General features: G+C 44.5%; 1 protein-coding gene across 1 annotated transcript in view; it reads left to right on the forward strand.

The window, feature by feature from the left end:
* Nucleotides 1-1,065: 1,065 nt before the first annotated feature.
* Nucleotides 1,066-22,238, forward strand: part of JAG2 (jagged canonical Notch ligand 2) — a 71,589-nt gene continuing 50,416 nt past the window's right edge. Inside the window, exons 1-2 of the mRNA XM_074908863.1 lie at nucleotides 1,066-1,404; nucleotides 1,652-1,975. Coding sequence (XP_074764964.1) covers nucleotides 1,066-1,404; nucleotides 1,652-1,975 — 663 coding nt within the window. The remainder of the gene's footprint in view (nucleotides 1,405-1,651; nucleotides 1,976-22,238) is intronic.

The raw sequence follows: 22,238 nt of genomic DNA on the forward strand, positions 1-22,238 counted from the left end.
CTCTGCTCGGTTACTCTCATAGTTGCTTGAGCCACCACTGGAGGATGACATGATCCCACCACTCGGCCATCTGCTCTGTGCACCGCACATGTCACTGAGAGCACTCTACAAGCGATCCTGGGTGAGCTCCTACGTGGCTGTGGGCGTGCAAACCCTTTGTGCTTCCACAGGAGCGTGGGTGCCCGCACCCCCCCGTGCTCCTCCACAGCTGTGGGTGCACACACCCCACACGCTCCTCTGAGGCTGCGGGTGCTCCCATCCTCTGTGTTTCTCTACGACCATGGGTGCACCCGCTCCACAGCTGTGGGGAAGTGCACCATGCATGCTCTAACACCTCTGTGGATGATCCCACCCTGTGTTCTCCTCCACAGCTACATTTGCACGTACCATGTGTGCTCCTACAGGGCTGCGAGCACACCCGGCCAGCACAGTCCTCCATGACTGTTGAGGGCATGCATGGTGCGAGTTCCTCCACAGCTGTGGGGGATCCCAGCACTTCACAGCTGTGGGGGATCCCACCCCCAGCACTTCACAGCTGTGGGGGATCCCACCCCCAGCACTTCACAGCTGTGGGGGATCCCACCCCCAGCACTTCACAGCTGTGGGGGATCCCACCCCGAGTCCTCTTCCCCCCCCCACCTCAGCTGTGGATACCATGCTCCTACATTGTTGGGGGGCTCCCAGCGAGGCACTTCTCCGTGACTGCGTGTACTTGCACCACACGTGCTCTTCCACACCTGTACACACACACACCCCCCCGCAGCTCTCCACCAGCGTGGGTGCACGACCCCCACCTGCTCCTTCACGGCCGTGGGGGGCACACACCCCCACGGCTGCTCCTCCAACACTGGGGGTGTACCCCCCTTACACGCGGCTGTGGGGGCTCGCACCCCACTCGTGCTCCCCGCCGGCGCCCCCGCTGCTGGCGGGGCACGGTCCCGCAGGGCGGGGGCTGCTCCCCGCCGCCCTTTAAGAGCCGCGGCGGGAGCGGCGCTGGCCCCACCCGCCGGCCGCGGGGCCGGGCCGTCCCCCTCATTAATATGAAGGCGGCGGCCGCGGCGGCGAATGGGTAATGAAGCTGTCACTCCGGCACCTACTTGTTGGGTGTCCGCGGAGCCGAGGCGCACAGAGGGCGAGCGGAGCCCGCGGGAGGGGAGCGGCGGCGGCGGCGGAGCGCTCCGGGCGGCCCCACCGGCAGCCCATGCCCTGCGCCCCCCGGCGCGCTGCGGGCGGCTCCCCCGCCGCCCATGCCGGGAGCGGCCGCCGGTCCGTGGCCGGTGGGCTCGGCGGGCTCCTCTGAGGCGGCGGCGCGGAGCAGCAGGCATGAGGGGCGCCGGCCGGCGGAGCCGGGCCCCCCGCGCCGCCGCGCTCGGCCTGGCGCTGCTCCTCGCCTCCTGCGTGCAGGTAGGGGGGCGCGGGGGGCTCCGCTCCCGGCCGCGCGTCTCCCTTCTCCCCGCTCCGTTGCCACCTTGCGCGTATCCCTTCTCTCTGTATATATTTTTATATATGTGTATGCCGCCGCGGCGGGGTTAAGCCCGCAGCCGACGAAAGTTGGAGGGGAGGACCGGGGAGCGCCCCGCCGCAGCCCCGCGCTGCCCCCCCCGGCCGCGGTAGTAACGAGGCTTGTCTCCCCTTTGATTTTTATTTTTAGGTGTCCCGGTCCACGGGCTATTTCGAGCTGCAGCTTAACTCGGTGCGGAATGTAAACGGCGAGTTGTTCAATGGGGAATGCTGCGATGGCATGAAAAGCCCCCAGAACCTGGACTGTACCCGGGACGAGTGCGACACTTACGTGAAAGTCTGCCTCAAGGAATATCAGGCCAAGATCACTCCGGTCGGACCCTGCAACTACGGATTCGGATCTACCCCCGTTCTCGGTGGAAATATTTTCTATTTGAACAGCAACAAATACTCCCATCAAGGCAGAACCCCCGAGACGGGCAGGATTGTTATTCCCTTTCAGTTTGCGTGGCCGGTAGGTTGATGATCGCGCTGGTTTTGTTCTTTGCTCCCCCCTTCCCCGCCGCCTCCTCCCGTCGGTTCTGCCGCGGCTGCCCGCTCCCCCGTTAGAAAGCCGGGCGAGCTGCCGGTGCGCTGCCCGGGCGGGGCCGGCCGCCTCCCGGGGCTACGGGGCACGGCCGGGGAAAAGGGGACGCGGGGGGGGGGTGGGGGCGCAGCCTTCGCCCCGCGGGGACGGCCCCAGGGGGTGCCGGGGGGCGGCTGGGGGCTGACGGCGTGACGGGGCTCCCGCGGAGGCTGGAGGCGCGGCTCGCGGCGCCTTGTGGGCGAAAATTATTAATTTTTTTTTTTAAAAAATATAAATAATATTGGACACCCCCCCCCCCCCCCTCCCGAAGCCCGACGGCGGCCGCAGCGCGACCCGGGGCCGCGGAGCCCCCGCGGGTGGGCGCAGCGCGGGGCTGCCCCCGGCAGGGGGCGCTGCCGGGCGGCGCGCGGCGCAGGTGGGGGGGCGCGGCGCGGGGCGCGTGCCGCGGCTCGCGAAGGGCGCGAGCTGCCGCCCCGCCTGGGGCGCGGGAGGGGCCGCGCGGCGGCGCGCGCGCGGGCGGGCGGGGGGGCGGTGGCGGGAGGAGCCGCCGCCGGTGGGCGTGAGGGCGGGGGCCGCGGCCGGGCCCTCCCGGGGCGCAGGCTGGCTCCACACCTGCGCAGGGGGGAGCGCGGCGGGGGCTGGAGCTGTGACACCCCCCGCCGCCCCCCGCCCCGCTCCCGGGCGCGCGAAGCGGGAGGGAGCGGAGCGCACGGAGCGGAGCCGCGCGCCGGCCCTGCCAGAAACCGCGTCCGCGCCTCGGCTGTGCGGCGGCGGGAGCCGTGGGCGAGCGAGAGCCTGGCGCTGCCCCCCTCCCTTTCTGCCCTTCCCTCCGGGTCCCGGGGGTCTCCGTACTCGCCCCCCAGCCCGTCACCTCAGCCCCCGCCTCCCCGTGCGCCGCCTGACCGAGGGGGCACGGCCGGAGGGGCTGCGGGCCGGCGCTCGTCCCCCTCCTCGGGCTTGCCGGGGTGGTGGGTGCGGAGAGGGGCCCGGGCTGGGGAGCGGCGGGCGGGCGGAGAGGCCGGGCTCCATGCCCGGCTGCAGGCAGGTAGGATCCTGCAGCGAGTTTCACAGCTGTTGCTCTCGGCCCTTCCAAGTGGGCCACGGGGTGGAAGCTGGCAAGTTGCGAGGCGCTGAGGAATGGGGATGGTGCCGTGCCCGAGCTGAGGAGGGAGATGAGTATCGGAAACCCCGGTACCTGCGGGTTGCGTTTGGCACCGGGTGACAAACAGACGAAATGGCCCTTACCGACCTCTCCAGATACGTGGCTTGCAGGATCTTTGTTACTTGGAAAGCTGCTGCTGGGAATGGTCAGGGACAAAAGTGCTCGCTTGTATTTTATGCGAAAGGAAACCACTTCGCATAAATCTCTCAACTTTCTGTGCTGCCAGGGGCCTCACAACCTCATGTTCCTGCACCTAAAATTAACGAACTGACTGCTATTTGAAGGTAGGGGTTTTACAGGAGTTAGAGTGCTAAAAAAATGCTACAATCAATAAATTTCTCTGCACAGAGGCACTTATATTCTAGTTGCCAAGTTGGGGTGTTTTCCCTTTATTGGTCCTGTGGCATGTTGAATGTAGAAAGGTTCCTATTAACAGGTATACCAATACCATAAAACCGGGTTATTTGGAACTCTGCTCTTAAGCTATAAGATCAAAGGGAAAATTAAGGTTCTTTCTTCTCTTTATTGACCGTTTAATGAAAACATAAACTCTTCAGCAAGGAGATTTCAGTAACATTAGCACCTCAAACTATATATGTTATCTGCACGAGGAAGTAAAGGTAACTTAACTCACACTTTTATTTTGCCAGTTTCTAGTATTGCTACTTGAAACAAGAGGAGAGTTTGATAATCCTTACAATGCAGGTCCCTAAGCCCAGCCTCCTTTGGCTTTTCTCTGTTGGAATAAGCACATTCTTACCTTGCAGCTGCTGCATATTGTTGTTCTATGCTCATCCAGTACTAAGAAAGGCTTGTTTGACCTACCTCTTGCAGGTAAATTACCACACTGTCTCTAGCATACAGCTCTGTCTGCTGCTGTTTCTTGTATCATTGCCTCCAGCATTTTAAAGGACTTGAAATATTTGGTCTTTTTCCACTGTCTTTTGCAGCTGTTGCAAAGCAGCCTGTAATTTATTTAAATGGTGCCACTGCAGTTTAGTGGGTGGCTGGCTGATTTTTTGAAGGTTTACCCAATCTTCTCTCTGCCCACCCTTGATTCTAAATATAAGCTGTATGGAGTAGTTGTACTTTTAAAAACAGTCTCTGTGTTGCAGTCTGTGGATGCACTTACAAAAAGAAGTCCCTTCTGTATGTTTGTGTGTTACATCTTGAGCTCTGGACGTTCAGTCTCTTGATGGGGAATGCAGCATCTTTGTCACATCTATACATAAGCTGTGTAGACTCTGCAAGGAGAGGCTTAATTGTAATGCTGGTTTAATGCAAGGGGCGTTTTTTTGAAATAGATTGAGTTCATGGGTTAGGTTTCAACTCCCTAGTGTAATTTCAAAATTATTCTCAAATAATATTCTCTCTCTACTCAAGTTTGGAAACGAGAAACAACGGTGTGGACGTAGTCTTTTCATATGACTTTTTTTTTTTCTTGCTATGCAATAGTAATGAAATTAATGTTCCTTCATTGAATATTGTGGGAAGGGGCAAGAGTAAAGAGAATCAGAAATTGCGTCCTTTGCTTATGAAACAAATTTGCCTTGGTGCTGGCAATGAGTGAAGGACTTATTTCAGTAGTTGTAGATTGGTTTTTTTGAAGACTGAGGAATTAAACCCTAATGAAACCCAGCATTGGTATATGTGGACTTCCTACTGAACCTCATCTGAATGACAACTCCCTCACTTAAGGAGACTAATGTATTAATGTAGAAATTGCTCGAGGGAGGTTTTCTTGAGCTAGCAGTAGCTGTATGGCAAGTAGTATCTTGAAAGGTGTGGTTTTTTGCCTTGGTTTTGTTACACTGATTTTTAGTTTGATTTCTTTGTTTTACATGGTAAAACTTTAAAATTTGGACAAGTGTCTTTTCTGTAAAGCTGCAGTACCAGAGTTCAGTGGCTTCCACTGTTCGATACAGTGTCAGTTATCCAGTTTATTCCTATTTCCTGTCTTTTTTAATATCATTGGTGTGATCTCTGATTTGCAAGAGGAGCTTGGGATATTTCCAAAAAGTTCTTAAAATTGCTACCTTGGGATACATCATCCCCAGCAATCTGGCAGTGGGAGAGGCTGAGGAACAGCTAGAACAATACAGCTGTCTTCTTCACCCACCTACCTCACATTTTTTCTTTGTCTCCTGCTGTAAAACTTGAAGCTTAATGCTCATTTGAAATTGTTAACAAACAAATGATGCTATGAAAATTAATGTGCAACTTTAAAACAAAAAGATGGACGAATTCAAGTAGCTTTGAAGAATCTATTCTGATCACTTACACGAGCATTTTTTTTCTAGCACAAAGCAGTTTGTTCAGACACGGAAGCTTCAGAACTACTTTGCACAGCAATATTTATCAATAACAGTTTGGTTATTGGCAGAATTTTAGATTTGGGGTGAATTGAAGGCTGCTTCTGAAGATGATGTTTTAAAGTTACAGGCATTCTGTCGAATGGGCTACGTGGAACCATTTTTCATACTCCTTTGAAAGATGGCACGAAATGGAGTTGAGTGTGTGTGTGGTTTTTCCCTCCACCCTGTTCCTTCCCTCGGGGAATTCACAGCTTTTCCTGCACCATAAATATTGGTATGGCATCCATTACTTCAGTTAATTAGTCATATAGAGGAATTGTTCTGACTAGTTGTGGATGTTGAAATCATGTATTACAGTATGCATTGTTATCTCCCCTCAGCCCCTCTGGTTTTGAGCTTCTAGTGTGACTGACAGTCAGTGCACTATATGTATGAGTACGATATACTCTGAACTCCACAGGTGAACTTCAGAGTTCAGGGCCTTGGAGATAAATAGCAGACACAAGTAATTTCACTTCTCTTTTTCTTTGGTTCTTAGCTAGGACTCCAGGTACCCATCTGAAGAAGAGGTAGTAGAGGTTCAGGCAGCCCTCACAACTTACTTGGGTAAAAGGTGCCTTCACCACTAAATATGGGCAACTAATTTATTGGTTTTGTAAGCACGGATCTTCAGTTTTTTTCCTATTTAGAGTGTGATTGTAGCACCTCTCAATTTCGAAAGTACTGTTAACTTTCAGGTAGATAAAAATGTGTGAAAGTATATAAGTCTAATATCAAGGCTCTGTGTGAGTTTCATCCATGTGCAGTCCACATGTGAGTCTCATCCAAATGCCTGGAAGGGTTCAGTCTTGATTTGAAACATACGCAGGAGCATGAACCATCAAATACGTAAAGCTGTTGAGAGGATAACTTGGCTGCAGCAGTAAATGTTGAATTTCTTCGAAAGCAACCTCTCCCATCCCCTGCCAAAGCCTGAGCAGGAATACTTGACCTTATATCTTTTATTACTTAATGGGTACCGTGTTCTGTTTGGCACTTTCAGATGTTGTCTGCTTCACTACAGGATCCTGCATCAAGCTGTCTCAATCATTCTAATTTGAAAAACGAAGGTGGTTAGGCCCTGGAAGGCATCTAGCCTTGAAGTGCATTATCTGGGATCCTTGGTGCCTGTAGGGAGCTAGATAGCCTGACTGTAGGAAATGTTCATGTCTATTTTTGTTTGGCTGGTAGATCTACAATTGGTCTACCTTCTGTCTTAACACAGCCATCACTACTCTCTGATCAGGATCTTGAGGCTTTGTAATGAAAACATCCTGGATTAGATTACTCCGTGCTCCCTGATAGACTAAACATGCATCCTGTCAGCTTGAATGACAACCCATCGTGGCAGATATACTTAAGCAGGTTAAAGTTAGGCCATTTAGCACTGGAAAAGGTGCTTGTACATAGCTGTACTCAAGGCACAGCATGTACACTTTTCTCATGAGAAGTCAGAACTTTGCAGATGAAGCATCTTCAAGTGATACACAACAAGCTTTACCTCTGAGTAGTTGTTCTTTGTTCCATTGAAACTCCCTTTTAAAAAAAAAAGTGCATGCAAACATGCAGTCCCAAGCAAGACCTGAGGGCAAGGAATAAGAAGTGAAAGCGAGAACTTGTGCCAAAATGTAAAATTCACTTGGTATGGTTATGAGTTATAATGTACACACTTTGTTAGCAGAGGAAGTCAGCATGGAAAAAGTAATGAAGTTGATAGCCATATATTGATGACCTACATAAATGTTTGATGTCTTACTTGCCAGCAGCCTAACTTTCCCAGGTGGAAGGCTCTGCTGATAGCACAAAGCTTCCTTTTTAATACTTGACCAGTTTTCCTTCCCTGCCCTGAGCTTGCTGCTTGCTTACTAACTCTGCTTGTCAGTAGACTCCAGGGATGCTGGGGTAACTGGCATGCCAAACTGTTTCTTATTTTGACAAAACACCCGCAGTCCTCGTACTCACGAAGCCTTCCCCTGCCTGTTGCAATTGGTGGACAGATGTACTGTGGATGAGAACACAGGGATCCACATTTCCTCAGTCTTGGGGAAGCAGATGAGGGAATCGTATGCTTTTACCTGCTCAGTACTGTATTTGCCTTCAAACTTCTTTTGATCAGAAGTGAAAGGTTGAAGTTGGGGAATGGTTTATTATATAAATTATATTCCTTCAGTTTCAGGCTACACAGATGCAAAGAGTAGCTTGCAGGTTTTGTTACACTGTTTCCTAAAAGAAGATAATCTGGTGATGTTTTAGAGTCTGACTTCAGCAATGCTGGGTAGTGACAACTCCAGTTGATTTCAATAGCAGCTGCAGGTGTCACCTCTAAAAAAGAATCAAGGCCTTAATGGTGAGCACTTCAGAACCACTCTTTGAAAAAGGGATTTATTATTGGCATGCTGTGTGTGCCAGCAACTATTTGCAGCTTGCCCAGAATAGAAATCCTAAAGACTTAAGTTTCATGTAACTATAGAAAATCCGTCTTCTAATTTTAAGCAGAAATTTTCTTTGCACTCTTAATCTTTCATACCTTGATGTCACTAAGTCTAGAATTTCTTACGTCTTTGAAATAAACATGTCTCAGAGGACAGTATTCTGCTAACTATTTAAGCTTTTATACCTTAAAGTTCTGGGGGGTTTTTGAATGTCACAGAGATGGTCAGATAGTAAAGAACACTTCTATTTATACTCCTTGAAAGCTTCCTTAAATAAACACTTGCTTATTTATTAGAAACACTGAGGGGGAACTCAAAACTTGCAGACAAATAACCTTACCTCCCAGACACTGAGAGTGGTATGCTTAGACACCTCTTGTCAGCTTTCTAATCTTTATTCCAGAAGGTACTCCAGCCAGCCTATCAGTGAAATGCTACACTCCTAGCCACACAGCTGGTGCAGGCATTAAATCTTGGACTGAAAATGGAATAGGTATTAAAGTATTCAGGATTACTCTTACACTAGAGGATGTGAGCTGAAGAAGAGGGTGAGGTAGAAACAGAGTGTGTTCGTTTCACCACAGTGTGATGGAGGCTTCGTAGTGCTGTCTTTGTGCTGTTTGAAGATGTTTCAGACACTGTTTTCTTAAAAAAAAAAAAAAGTCTGCATATGAAAGGTCTGCTAAAGACATGACTACTTGTAGCTTTAATCTTAAACAATCAGGTTTCTCTTTAGCATAGTTGGTTGGGGTAAAACCATAATTGGTTTTGTTTATATCAGACTTGTGATGTTTGGCCTAATTGGACTGTGTTCCCACTGGATTGTAGACTTTGAGTGATCCTCTGAAGTTCAAGGAAATCTGTTGGTGTAGCAGTTGAGAAGCTTTGTGTTGTAAAAGCTACCTTCTGTGTTTGATGCTACTGCTTGTATTCTTTGTGCAAGCCCAGCTCGCTTTGAGTTACTATGAGTTCACTGTTTGACAGCACAAAAGCTGCAAAAAATTAAGCTTCTGTCAGACCATAAATGATGTGAAACAACTGCATTTTCTGGATGTAAAAAATGCCAAAAATGGGTTAGTACATTTTTAATCTGTTTGTCATTATTCAGTTGCCACAAAGTTGTTCTTGTATGAGAAGGATTGTATTTGAGACAGATGTGCAAGGTAAATGATGATTTGTTTATTTTTGTAATTTTTAAAATTACTCCTGTGCTATCCCTGTGGGCCAGTGGCTGGCTGGCCCTTCTGATGAGCAACACCATCAAGTCACTATATGTCAGATGAGTGGAATTCATCCTTTCTGTGTAGTCTCTCCTTCACTCGTTTTTCCTGTAGGTGTTGCTTTGTGCGAGTGTTGGCTCTGAAATACATGCTATGAACATACTTTAGGAACGACTTTATTAAGTTCATAAAACAGCTATGATTGCATCGTATACTTAGTCATCTGCAGAAGCTTTAAAATTATTGTGTGCCTGAAAGCTTCCCTCCCTCTTCTGAAAACAAGGCCAATGTTTTGTCAACTCTGTGTGGGTCCTATTTGCATTGCTCATGTTCAGAGCTGCTCGGCCTAATGAAGAGACTAAAAAGCGAGGGTCGCTTTCCTTGCTAGCACATAATTTTCTTTCCCTCGGTCCTTTCCCATGCTAGCTGGTAGTAATCCTCTGATCTGGAAAAAGCTTGGGAGCAGCAATTTGGAAGGAGAGAGGCTACTTCAAGGAGCAAGGAATAAGGGTATACTGGCATTGCATCTGTCTCCTTAATGCTCGGCCAGATGCTTACCCAAAGGATAGTTGTTCCTTGGCAGTAACCCCACCATGCTCTTCCTCATCAGCACTCTGATAGGCCTTTGGGCTTCCTGCTAGAAAGCTTCTCTGGCTTCTGGTTAGTAGGTATCTAAAATCGATGGGGTTTTGGCCAGAGATGACCACTGACAGTACTGTCTGCCATATCCAGTTGGTGGCTTTTGAGCTGCATGTCCAGCTGTCACATGAGCAGGAGGTGGATGTGTAGCCTGACCGCTTTCCCCTGCGCCCAGGGCTGGGGAATGAACCACTATGGATGGCAAAGACCATCTGTGCTAGGTCATGTTGGGCACCTGCTGAACTTCTGCCTCATGTGGGGCGGTGGGACCCTTTTAGAGCTGCTGCCTTCTCTGCTGTACACACAGGGAGACCTGTTGGGAGGGAGGCAGCTGCAGAGAGCTGTGTGATGTCTCTTGTGTGGATCGTCTTGAGTTGGGGAGGAGTGGCCATCTCTGATTTAACTATATAGACTTTTGGTGCCTTTGTGTACTATATGGGGAAAAATACTCTGTATAAAATCTTTGAGACTGTTAAGTGGAGACTATCATATTGATATTATAGATGAGCAATGAAGCTAGACTAGGACTGAACAGATGAGTTTATTTTTCAATTAATCAGATTCCTTTGTCTTCTTTTTGGACTGATGGCCAGAGTTTTGCTGAAAGATACTTGTATTTAGAAATCCAACCGTAGTAGGTATGTTTCAGCATCACCAAACATTTAAATACCATCCATCTCTAAGATAAATGATTGCTATCTTCCCTGAAATGTCTCTACTGCTGCTTTTGATGTTAAGCACTTTTTCTTGCAATTATGTCTGGAAAATGTTTTACTGTTAAGAGTTGGGCTGTAACCTATGCTCATTTATTAAACTTTATTCCGAATGTAATTTTTAAGACTTGTAGTTAGCCTTTATTTTGTATAAAAAGGAGGAAATTTAAAGATTTATTAATTGCTGTTTTGGATACTAAAGTGTAAAAAGCATATTTGATGTGAAGATCTTCTGACAGCAAGTGCTAAGAGACAACTCTCAGCTGAAACACGTAGTAAGCATGGATTTTTATCAGTGATTGGAATGACTGCTTGCTCCTCAACAGCAGTTAGAATGCTATATTAGATGTAAGGGGCAAGGCATTTCAAGGCTAAATGACAATCTTAGCCTTACTTGATTAGAGCTTGCAGAGGTTGCTAAGAAACAGCCTAATAGTCCTTGAGCAACCAATTATATGCCCCTTGGACAGATGCACAGGTGCTCATTCTCTGAAGTTTTTTTTTTAAATCTGAGATAAGACTGAAGTATTAGTACATGAACTGCAATCTGTTTACATCCTGCTTTAGGCTTGACAGTCCTGATTTTTTATATATATATATATATCTTGTTTCCATCAGGATGTGTTCTGATGTTTTTTGCTCAATACATTACTGTTTGGTTATTATTACACTTAAATTGTTCCTGCAATGCGTCTTCTGCTTCCAGATAGTCCAGTAGGTCTCTAGTCTCTCCTATGCTTTCTAGTACTCTGAATTTACCAGCTTAAGTAATTTTAAGCATCTAACATTCAGTATGAGTAAATTTTACATTTCTGGACTTTCATTGATGCCATATCCTGCCATTGGTCAAAAATGCTAGTTTCATGTAGAGTTAGCTTTCCTTACTCCTTCTGAAGCAGTTTTGTACGTGCAAACGGTAGTGAAATATTGTATGACTGGCAGTTAACCTAAAACATCAAATAGGATTCTTTCAGTCTTCCCCCCCCCCCCCCCCCCCGAATATGTATAATTCTGTTTATACCATTGTAAAGTTGAAATGTCTACCTTAAAACACAATCAACACTTTTAATGTTAAAGGACTGGGGTTCCAGCTGGAGAACTTAAGTTCTAATTAGGGAGCTTGTTCATACTCGGAAGGCTTGACTGACATGTGCTTTAAGCAGTAAGTTGAGAAATATGTAAATAGCTTAATTATTGATCTACTCTAGTCAAGACTGAGGTGGAAGTTTATTAGGGTGTGCAATTTTTGGTACCGTTTACTATTCTTCCTATCGATTGAGGACAACTTTTTATAGCACTGGTCTGGTAATCTGTGCTGCTGCTTAATGGATTCTAGTGGCAGTTCCTTTCTTTTATACTGTAAAACTTTTTTTTGGAGTGCTTTTGGTATTTCTAATTCTCTTTTATGTTGCAATAATGTGATTTTCCTTATGTCACAACGTGGAGTTTTTACTGTAATTGACTACATGTAATCAGCAAAGTCTATAAGTCAGACAATGTTTACTTGGACTGTTAAGAGCAAGTATAACCATCTGCTGACCCTTTCTAATGACTTTTTTTGTACACAACAGTGAGCTGATTGCACCTCCTGTGTTGTTTATGTATGGGCCCAAAATGTTTTGTTGTTGAATTTGGCTCTAGGAGAGCTGTGTAGAACAGAGTATTGTTTCCATGATTCATCCACACAGACTGGTGCTTTATTCTGTCAGAAGGTGAGGAAGGGAAGGAAGTAGAGAAACTGGAATATTTAGGCTTGCATACACACTTAAGATGTTGGATGTCAGATACTTAGTGCTCCTGCAGTGCTTTCTGATGTTTGCTGTTATACAACCCTGAAGTTATCACAGTTTGGTTTATGGCTTGTAGTCACTTCACAACTCCTCCTCTTTAAGAGGTGAGGGCCAAGATGGTTGCTCAAATCTAGGTGGTGGCAATTCTTTAGATGTTACTCTCCAGAATTCAGCCCCCCTTTTTCTAATGCCACATGTCCTGGATTTAAACTGTGGACTGTCAGAATGTAATTGTCACAGGGCTTAGACAGAAGAACAAACTTTGCATATCAACAGATATTCTCAAGTGGTACATATCTACTCCTAGATCACCACAAATGTAAGGTAAATAAAATGAGCTCTTGCTGGCAGAATAAGATAGTCTTGCATTGTGGCAGCTTGCTATCGGTGATACTTTGTCCCTAAGCCCTTAGGATGGATTTTCAAGATTTGGTAGTCTGTAACACTTCAGCTTGCTAAGGAATCTGGAGAAGACAGAACAGCAGAAGAGAGTCAGTGGCAAATGAAGTACTAAAGAACTGGAAAAGTATTCATCAGTACACATTCCTGGGTTATGAGTCTAGCTTTGGACTAGCAAAGTTAGTCTCCATGTTTTTTTAATGTTAGCTTCCTTTTCCATGGCTTCATTCTGTTCTCCATTGATACTCACCCTTATGAGGAGAGCTGTAACATTGGTAGGCACCAGAGATGTAACTAGGGGTCAACGACGAAACAAAATTAAAGACTTGCTGAGATAATCTTCCTTTCATAGCTTCCAGATCAATGTCAATGGGAGGAGAAAGGAAAAAATAGAGAAGCACGATTAATTCTAGAGTAAATTTACAGGGCAAGTGCCTGCTTTCAGAGGTAGTTCCATGTACTTTGCTACACTCGTTACGAAGTTTTCCTTCCAAAGGTCTGCCAGTTTGTGGGTTTTGCCTGATTTGTAATAGTATAAAGCTATTTCAGATCCCCTCCAGTTTACATTTATCTGATATTATTTGATATTAAAGTTCTGATGCTGCTTTGTTACGGTGGGATTGATCAAGTCTTGGTTGTCATATATTCAAATAGGTTCCTTGGAATTGCAGGCTACGTATACTGTTGTATGATGTGTTTCTTGCTGCTGTAAGCACTTAATTTTTAATAGTAATTAAATATGGTGTAATGGTTGGTGCTGCAAGCATGTAATAAAGTTTTACTGTAGCCACTAAGTACTGTTCAGAAGATTTAGTCCTGCTGCTGGAATATGATACAAGCGTTTATTTCAGGAACATCTTTATAAACTTAGCTTTTACATAATTAAACACTGGTACTGCCATGTATATTTAACTAAGTGTGCATGTCTGTGTGTAGAATCCCTGTTTAATCCTTTATTCAAGTTCTTTGCATGTGTTGATGTACATGAAAGAACTTGCACCATCTCCTTAGAGTGGTGACTCTTATTTTTCTGGTTAACTTATTTCTGTAAATTTGCAAGACGTGGATATAGCTTTGGTTGACTGCAGTGTCCTGGTTCAGAGAGCTGAGGAGGTTTTAAGGGGAATGTGAGCAGTTATCTAGGAAGTTAAATAAGGTGTTTTCTTTGTTTGTTTCTCTGCTAGCCATTTTTAGCATGCGCAGAAATTCAAAACTAAACTGGTGTTCAGTTTAGGGCTGAAATGAAGGACAGTTTAAGTGCATTATACCTCTTTTCTGGATTAGAGACACTTCTGTTAACGAGCCATGAGGAGATCTATAATCTACTTGATAAATCAATTTGAACATGTTTGCCCAAGAGACTGAAATTGTCATGCAATTCATGTAGCAGTAAAACCTAGCCATTTGTGTTCCTTACAGTGGAAGGGTCTGTGACGATACCTGTGCTCAGAGCCACTGGCGTTGGAGGAAAATGATGCATCTTGTTTGGAGCTATACAAATGTTTGACCAGTGAGCTGTTGCTGTCACTGTGGGCCAGCGAAGCCTTTGCCTCCTGTGTCCTCTTTCAGTTGTGACTGATGCTGCCCAATCAGCTCTAGAGTTCCTTCTGGGTAGGAGTGAGAGAGTTGAAGAGGATTTAGAAAAACAGTTCCCTAATCTCTGCGCTCCCTTAGGAACAGTGGCTGAGTATGGGACTCTCCTCTTCCTAGGGTAAGATATGTAGGCTCATTAGCTTGAGTTGGTTTTGTGGGCATTTGCTTTTTCAAAAACAAAGGGAGACTGCAGTGCTATCAACAGCTAAAATTATTTAAAAGGGTTAAGATTAAAACCCTACTCTCTATTCCTGGGAATTTTGCATACATAGAACTTGGAGGCATATCTTTTTTTTTCTGTATTTGGGTAGCTTCTTAGTATGCATATTTCCAATACAAAAGAGAGTGCATGCAGGTGTTCTGTGTTTAGAACAATAATTAAAGTATGTTATTACATAGTTAGCTTAATTCCCTCTTGACTTCAAGTTGAAATTATAATGATGCATGGCTTGAAGTGCCCAGAGGACACTAATATCCATGCCACATGGAGTGTGGAGGGGAGGGGAAGAGCAGTATTAATTACTAGTTCATCTTTGAATTCTAAATATTAGCATAAAAGAAGTCTTGCACTAACCATTAATGGGTCTTCATGGTTGTTACATACACTTCAAAAGAGACAATCTAGCTACACTTTCATTAATGCAACAAGAAAGTGTATGTATAATGGACTTAATTTATCTTGGCCTTCTTCCAAAACTTTAGGAAAAGAATAGGATGTGGATACTTGGTTAATATCAAGTTTGTCTGAAACAGTTCAAAGGTGGTAACAAGGCTGAGAGCTTCTGCTTAAATCTAATAAAGTGATGTTAAGATGGTACCCAACTGTCTGCACAGTATTGTACTTGTACATGTCTCTTCCTAAAAGGCTTTTTTTCTCTGTTCTCTAATTTCATCAATACTTTCTTCTGTTCTTTGCTATTGGATTAACTCAGTGGGTTCCTGGAAGCTAGTGCTAGCTCCAGCTGTGTCAGAGAGGACTGTAGCTTAATAGCTGTGAAGTCATGAAAGTATCTAAATATGTAAATATCTTGTTTATTTCCTTTTATGTAACAACCAAAAAGTCTACTGAAACTTAATTCTCTGACCCTCCATCTAAAGCAGTGTTTTCTGGCAGATTTCTGACTTTTTTTTCCTCTCCACTAAAGTTGAATACTAGCAGAGACACATCTGCTGTAATGGCTACTCTTTTCTCTTGTACAGAACTTGAATCTCAATTTCTAATCTCAATTAAATATCGGCACCTTGTGTTCTCCCTGCATAGGATGGAAGGGAAGGCTGCTATCTGAGGTTCTAACAGGTTTTCAGGGTTGATGCATGTGGGGTTAACTTCGTTTTCCTTCCTGCTGATTCTGCTCTAGAGCTGTCAAAAAGAGAAGTGAAACCTGGGGAGGTTACACCAGGTTCTCCTGTCTGAGAGAAAGGCATGATACAAACTGTGGCACTTGTTTGACTACCCTTAGGTAAACGAGTAGGATGTTGTCTCCTCTTCTTGTGTGGTTGTAGTATAGCATACCAAATTCTATTGCTTTGGTAGCTGTTATATTTAAAATAGGTTTGTTTTGGTAATTGGCTTGCTTTTCTATCATCTGATTTATTCTGAGGTATAGAAGGAAAGCTTGCTGATGCTATTTTATATCCCAATTTGCTTTTCAAAAAACCCAATTGGAACAGCCACATAAATACCTATATCAAAGGATATTTAAAGATTGGTTAACTTTTAATCAGGTTGTGTAAAGGTGTAGTGTATATAATGTTAGGTAAATTAACTAGTAGAGAGGAGCTGTGGCAGTAGGAAAGATGATTAATGCTTCTTCTGAGCACTGGTATTTGCTGGGTGCATTAGGTCTTTCATGTTCTGCACTCATCATGAGTTCTGATCAGCTATTTGAAACAAAGCTAAGTGACCAGCAGGATGCTTTCAGGTGGATTTTACTTTGTGTACATATCATCCTTCTTTATAGTGTTGGTTCCTCCACAGCGGTCATGTATGAACAGAGTGTTGCAGGGCTCAGGCAACTGTGGAAGAGCCGGTGGCTGGGAGAAGCTGTCCTTTGAGGCCTGTTTTCCACACGCCTAAGGCTTTCTGTGGGATGCGAAACCTCTGTCCAGCAGAGCTAAGGATCACCTCTAAGATGCAGGCAAAAATCTACCTTGCTTTTTGCAGATTGGAATGTGTGTTGTGGGGTAGGCTTCCTTTACATAGAAGAAAAGCAGTTTTACTGAGTTGTTGAGTGGTGTCGAGTTTCTGGAAATCTTTTCCCATGGCTTGCTAGAGACCTGGAGGAGGTCTTCTGTGGGTACGGACCAAAATGTTGAAGGCATTTTTTTCCTACTCAACTGTGTGCAAAAGTTCAAATGAAAAAGTTTACCTGAGATAGCTTTACCTCTATAAGTATGGCTCTAGAAGGCCTGTCATGTCTTAATTCCTGCTTCCACACCCCTTTCCCTTCAAGTCTAAAATGTGTTTCCTGAGGCCACTAAGAAGTCTGATCTCTGCTCAAATTCTGAATCTGTGTTGGCTGAGCCTATAGTAACTGCCAGGTACATAGCTACTGAGGGAGATCCAAAGGGCTCAGCAGATATATGTTTCCCTTTATCAGGAGTACTCTAAGTATCCATGCAGCGTATCTAGGAGCATCGTCTGGAAATCTAGGCAACTAATCTGGCTTACTCTGAACAGACTGGGTTTTCTCTCTGCAGTTTGTCTGGGATCTTCAGTAATGATGGGTATTCCTTACAACATTGAAGGTGGGTTTTACAGATAGCAGTGTTGCGCTTGAGGTGGTTCAGTCATTATGGAAACTTCTGCAATAAGTCTGTGAATTTTTTTATTTTTTTATTCCCTTCCAGCTTTAAAGTTCTGACACTTCTTCTTTCTTGTTAGCTGGTATTTCCAGACTGTCACAGATGCTCTTGTCTTCCCAGCTTTTTGTGCCAGTCATATTAACCAAAGCTTCACCCTTTCTATTCTATTCTACCCCTAATTCCTCCTGGAGAGTATAGGTGATGTTTTGAAAGCTGTTTTGTTCCTTCTTAGAGAGACTGGTTCCTCGTAACTGAAAGATCCAGCTTTTAATGGGGGAGGCATTTCTTGCTTGCTCTTCAGCTAGTGTGGCAGAACATGTCTGTCTGGCACTGTGGTACTTGGCTCAGCAACATATATAGACAGTGCAGAATCACTTTCTTAGTGGAGTAAGAGTAACTAGGAATAGCACCAGCCTTCATCTGTGTTACATAGAAGCCAGTAAGGATTGGTTTCGACTACTGGAAATAGAATAGCTGAAGTCTGGAGGGGAATTGCCTTGTTGCTTCAGACACCTTTCTGTGTAAAGCTCAGTTTAGTCTTCCCCAAGACACATACTGGTTTTCTTATAGTTAAACCAGGATTTTTATCACAAATGTGCTGACAAATTTTTGTGTGAAAAATTGCTGTAAAATCAGTAAGCTTAATATTTCACTTGACACTTGTCAATCTTCAGCTGCTTAATAAATGATAAAAACTTGCTCTATATTTGCATTTCTCTTATCTTGCCTTGGATGATAGTGTGTTCTGCTTTGTGTCACCTGACTTAATCACTCTTAAAAAGACTGTCTGGATTACCTTTTCCTCAGGGGAAGTTTCAGAAGCCTACAGTCCTCTAAACCTTTATTCCAAATAGTAAGATCTCTCAGGTAATGACTCTAGCTCAGCTTGTCTTTTTCTAATTACCATTTGTTGCATCTACTGTAATAGGTACCTGGCTTGCCGTGCATGTATTGCATACATGGTTTGGTGGTTGTCGCAATTATTTCATGTGACATTTCAGTATTGGAGAAAGCAAAATCTTGATTAGGTTTTTCAATTATGATTTCTTCTGTCATAGCTTTCAGAGAGGAGTTCTGAGGTATAATTATAAATCTAATTTAGAATTGTTTTTGTTCCTTCTGGCTTCCCTCTTTTTCTCCTCCAACATTTTTTTGGTCACAATTTTGATTACCCTAGGATAGACACTAATGGCTCAGTCAGATATGCAGATATTCTAAAGTGTAACTTTTTTTTTGTACTTTCTTATTTAATGTTAGCCATCAGAAAAAGTGGAATACTTGCTTCAGAACAGCATCCATACTGCAACCAGAGTTCAGGGAACATAAGAAAATGTTCATGGAAGGCTAAGGGCAAGAATATAGGAAATTTCTTTTCCTTCTCCCAGGCTTTGTTTTCAACCTGGGAACTTCCTGAACTAGTTGTGATTGGTCTCTCTCCTATGTATTTGTGCCAGTCTGCCCTTGGACCCACAAAGCGCTTAAAACCACTTTGCCCTTAGGCAACCTATATAACATTTTGCCAAGCTTTGCATGAAGTGACTTCTTATCTTCTTTTCTTTTGTCTGTGGTTCCTATTAGCTTAATTTGATGCCCTTTAGTTTTTGTCAAGAAAAAGAAAATGGATGATTTATTCCTAACCATCCCTAGGGCCTTTTGTAGCATTACAGACTTCTATTGCATACTCCTGTTGTCTGTCTTCCAGGCTGAAGAGTTTTGACCAACACTTTCGCTCCTTTCATGGAAGTAACTTGATTCTTTGTTCCTTCTTGTTGCTTTTCTCTGGAGCTTTGATTTCTAAGATCCCTCTTTTGCTGGATGCTACTCTTCTGTCTCTTGGGAGAGGGGGAATGGGAGAACCACACTACTTCCCTCCACCTTCAGTTACAGAATCACACAGTGGCATAACACTGAATCTCTTTCTCTGTTTTTCCCCCTGTCCTCTAAGCTCCCCTTCTAGCCAGTGTGCACTTTCCAACTGACATCTGAATATTCAGTAGTCAAGACATGGATAAGAGTGTGAAGCAGATCTCTTACTGTGATCTGATCAAAGAGCTTGTGTTAAGCTTGTGAAGGGCACTTGCTTAACTAGAAACAAGATGGCTTTGGTGGATTGAAGGAGTAGCTGTTTATGGAACTGCCAAGTCACAAGATGTATTTTGTGAAAAGTTGTTTATCAATAAAAATTGGCACAGAAGAAGAAAGTCACAGGTGTCATTAACTCAGGGTTATAGGAGGCTCCCTGAAAACTAGTTTACATTCAGCAAGGTTGGAAGTTTAAATGATATGACTTGAAATACTGTACTCCCATTATGACCAATCGGTACAAACAATTCTTAAAAGATACTATGGAAAGAGAAAGAAATTGTTAATAAGATTAAGCTGTGTATGTGTTAGTCTAAGAACTGGTTTAAAGACCTCCTAGAATGCCAGTCTTCTAGTCACTAGAATAAAATTGTAGTTACAGATCATTAATTATAATGATTAAATCTTTTTCATGAGCATTATGCTTCCTTGTCCAGTTGCCAAAAAAAATTAAATCTGTCGCCCTTGATGTATTGATGGGTTTATAAACCCAATCTTTTGTTGAGACCTGTGGTACACAGAGGTGCCCGGAGATGGCATAGGCAGAAGACATTTGCAGTGAAACAGCAGTACTTCAACAAAACTGGTAAATGTGGTAGCCAATAGCATGGATTGGTATTAAACATGAATATTTTCATTTCTTGCTGGAAAATCTCAAAGGTAAGTTATCACAGGAGTCCTTGTACCTGAGTAGCTAATTTTTCACTGATGCTTTTTTTGGAGGGGGTTAGTTCTGCAAGTATAAGGGAAGTAAATGATTTGGAAGTCAATCCTGTGGTGTTTGTTTAAATTTAAGGGACCACTATTGACAGCTTGGACTTCAGAGCTGGAACTTAATCTCCCTGAGTACAGCAGAGGTGTGTGTATGCTGGAATTGGAGGAGGGGGATGGAGTAGGGTGGGGATGAATGGCAGATAGCTATAAAAAGCAGAGGCAGGAGTTACTTCTGTTCCACAGGACTAGCATTGCTGCTATGTGTGTAATGGTGAAAGGCACTGCTTTAAAATGGGGATGGGCTCTTCTAGAACCTTTAGTGTCCTGTGAGCTGAGAGTAGCTAGCAGATCAGCTTTTCTTCAGATGAAGTCCTGAGATGACAACTGCCTGGTCAGATGTCCTGCAGCTTTTCTAAATAAGAAGCTAATGCCTTGCTTCTGGCACTGTGAAAATGGTGAGGTGCATGTTTCTGATTTTTTCAAGGATGCTGCTCCTCTGTCTTCAGCAGCTGCCTGACAGGGTGCTGTCAAAGGTCAGGGCCAGTACTGAGGTATTGCGAACAAATACTGTCTCTCACTTCTCATTTGTCACAAGGTTGATTGGCTGAGATTTGCTTTGAGTTTGTCTAGACTGCTAAGTTACGAGAAGCTTATGGATTCTTTCTTCCAACAGTTTAGTCTCTCATACGTAGATGGATCTCCAGAGGGCTTTGTTTGCTTTGTATGTGGTCTGAGGTGACAGCATTAATGCTCTTCCTTGAGGAGCTTTAGTTGGAGACATTGGCCTCCTGTGAGCTACCTGAAAATGGGTCATTGTTTCTACAGGTATTAGCTAAAGCTAGTATGTGACTTCAGATGATTTTTAGAACTCCACAGCTAAAACGTTTGCTGTCCCATAATATATCAAGACCCCCTCGTAGCAAGAACCTGCTGTTACAGTCTGCCATTGCAGCAGGATCAGAGTATCTTCAGCCTTCGCTTCAAGGTCTTTCTACAGATATATTCTCTGGTAAGGTATGTCATGATCTAGTAGCTTGATCACCTTGGAGAGAAGCACATTATGCTCCTGTTTCACAAAGCACTAGGCACTGCCAAGTAGATGTTGTAATACTCCTTTGAGTTCCTCCTTGAAGTTGTTTTATCTTTTAGATGCATGCAGCTGGTTGTTGGTAGGATTTTTCCACCTAGTTGCTGGGTAATTTTCTTTAACTAAAGATGAGTCTCTACCTGGGTGTTAAATTTGATATATTAACTCCAAGACTGACTCTACCTGTTGTTTTTATTTGTTCTCCTTTTGCAATGAAATGAGTCTTAATAGTCTAGACATCTAGATTTGCCCCTGCCACCCCCATATGCGTACACACATACACACCCCTCCAGTTTTGACTTTGCTTAGTTTGGGGGAGGAGTGGAATGAAGTGTTCAAACTCATGTAGGTGGAGATATCAGCCTGTTGGCTGTTAACCATGGCAAAAAATACCCCCTCTCTCCCCTGCCTTTGCAGACTTCCTAAAGATTTTTCAGGTGGGGCTAATACATAAAGAGTTCCTGTCACACAACAGTAGGACTCCAAAGTTTGTAAACATCATCCTGCTTTTGTGACTGGGCCAAGAGGAGTATAACTTCTGTAATTGCCCTCAAATAGAAAGCTTCAACTTGCTCAACAGCTTTCTGCTATGTGGTGCCGATGTTTGCAGTACTCTAACCTGGCCATCCACAGCACTCCTAACAAAATGGGATTGTTTGGCCCTGGTTTCCAAAGGGAAGGCTTTTGTTTGGGACTCACCAGTGGTGCTTACTTCTGAAATGAAAAATGAGGGTTTCAAGGATGAGCGTCTTTATGATTCTGTGCGATGGAATGGCCTCTACGTTCAGCAGACAAGTTCTTGCATGTGGGTGTGGCTGAAGTATGCTTCCAAGTTTCAAAAAACAGTGCCCCCACTTGCCCCTGAAATGGGGAATGTTACTCCTTCAGTAAAGGTCACCATTACAGCTTTGTAATGTCTGCTTCTATAAGATGAACTTGCAGGCTTGTTCCATCTGTCTACCCTTAAACCTGTGTTGAAAATTACTCCTGTACCTTCTCAGAATCTTTCTTCATTTCTTCCTTAGTATTCCCTTTGTACTTCTGAGTTATACATGAGGAAGTCGTAAGAACTTGCTGCAGAGCTCCTGGGGAAGGAAATGGAATATGTGTGCCTTGAAGTCAGCTTTTTCCATGGCAAGCAGGCTGCTTGGGGGAGGGGAGGGGGAGAGGTGCTGAAAGAAGGAGGGGGGGAGCCCTCAGA

Source organism: Athene noctua, chromosome 6, assembly GCF_965140245.1.
Source record: "Athene noctua chromosome 6, bAthNoc1.hap1.1, whole genome shotgun sequence".
In the NCBI taxonomy this organism is placed as follows: Eukaryota; Metazoa; Chordata; class Aves; order Strigiformes; family Strigidae; genus Athene; species Athene noctua.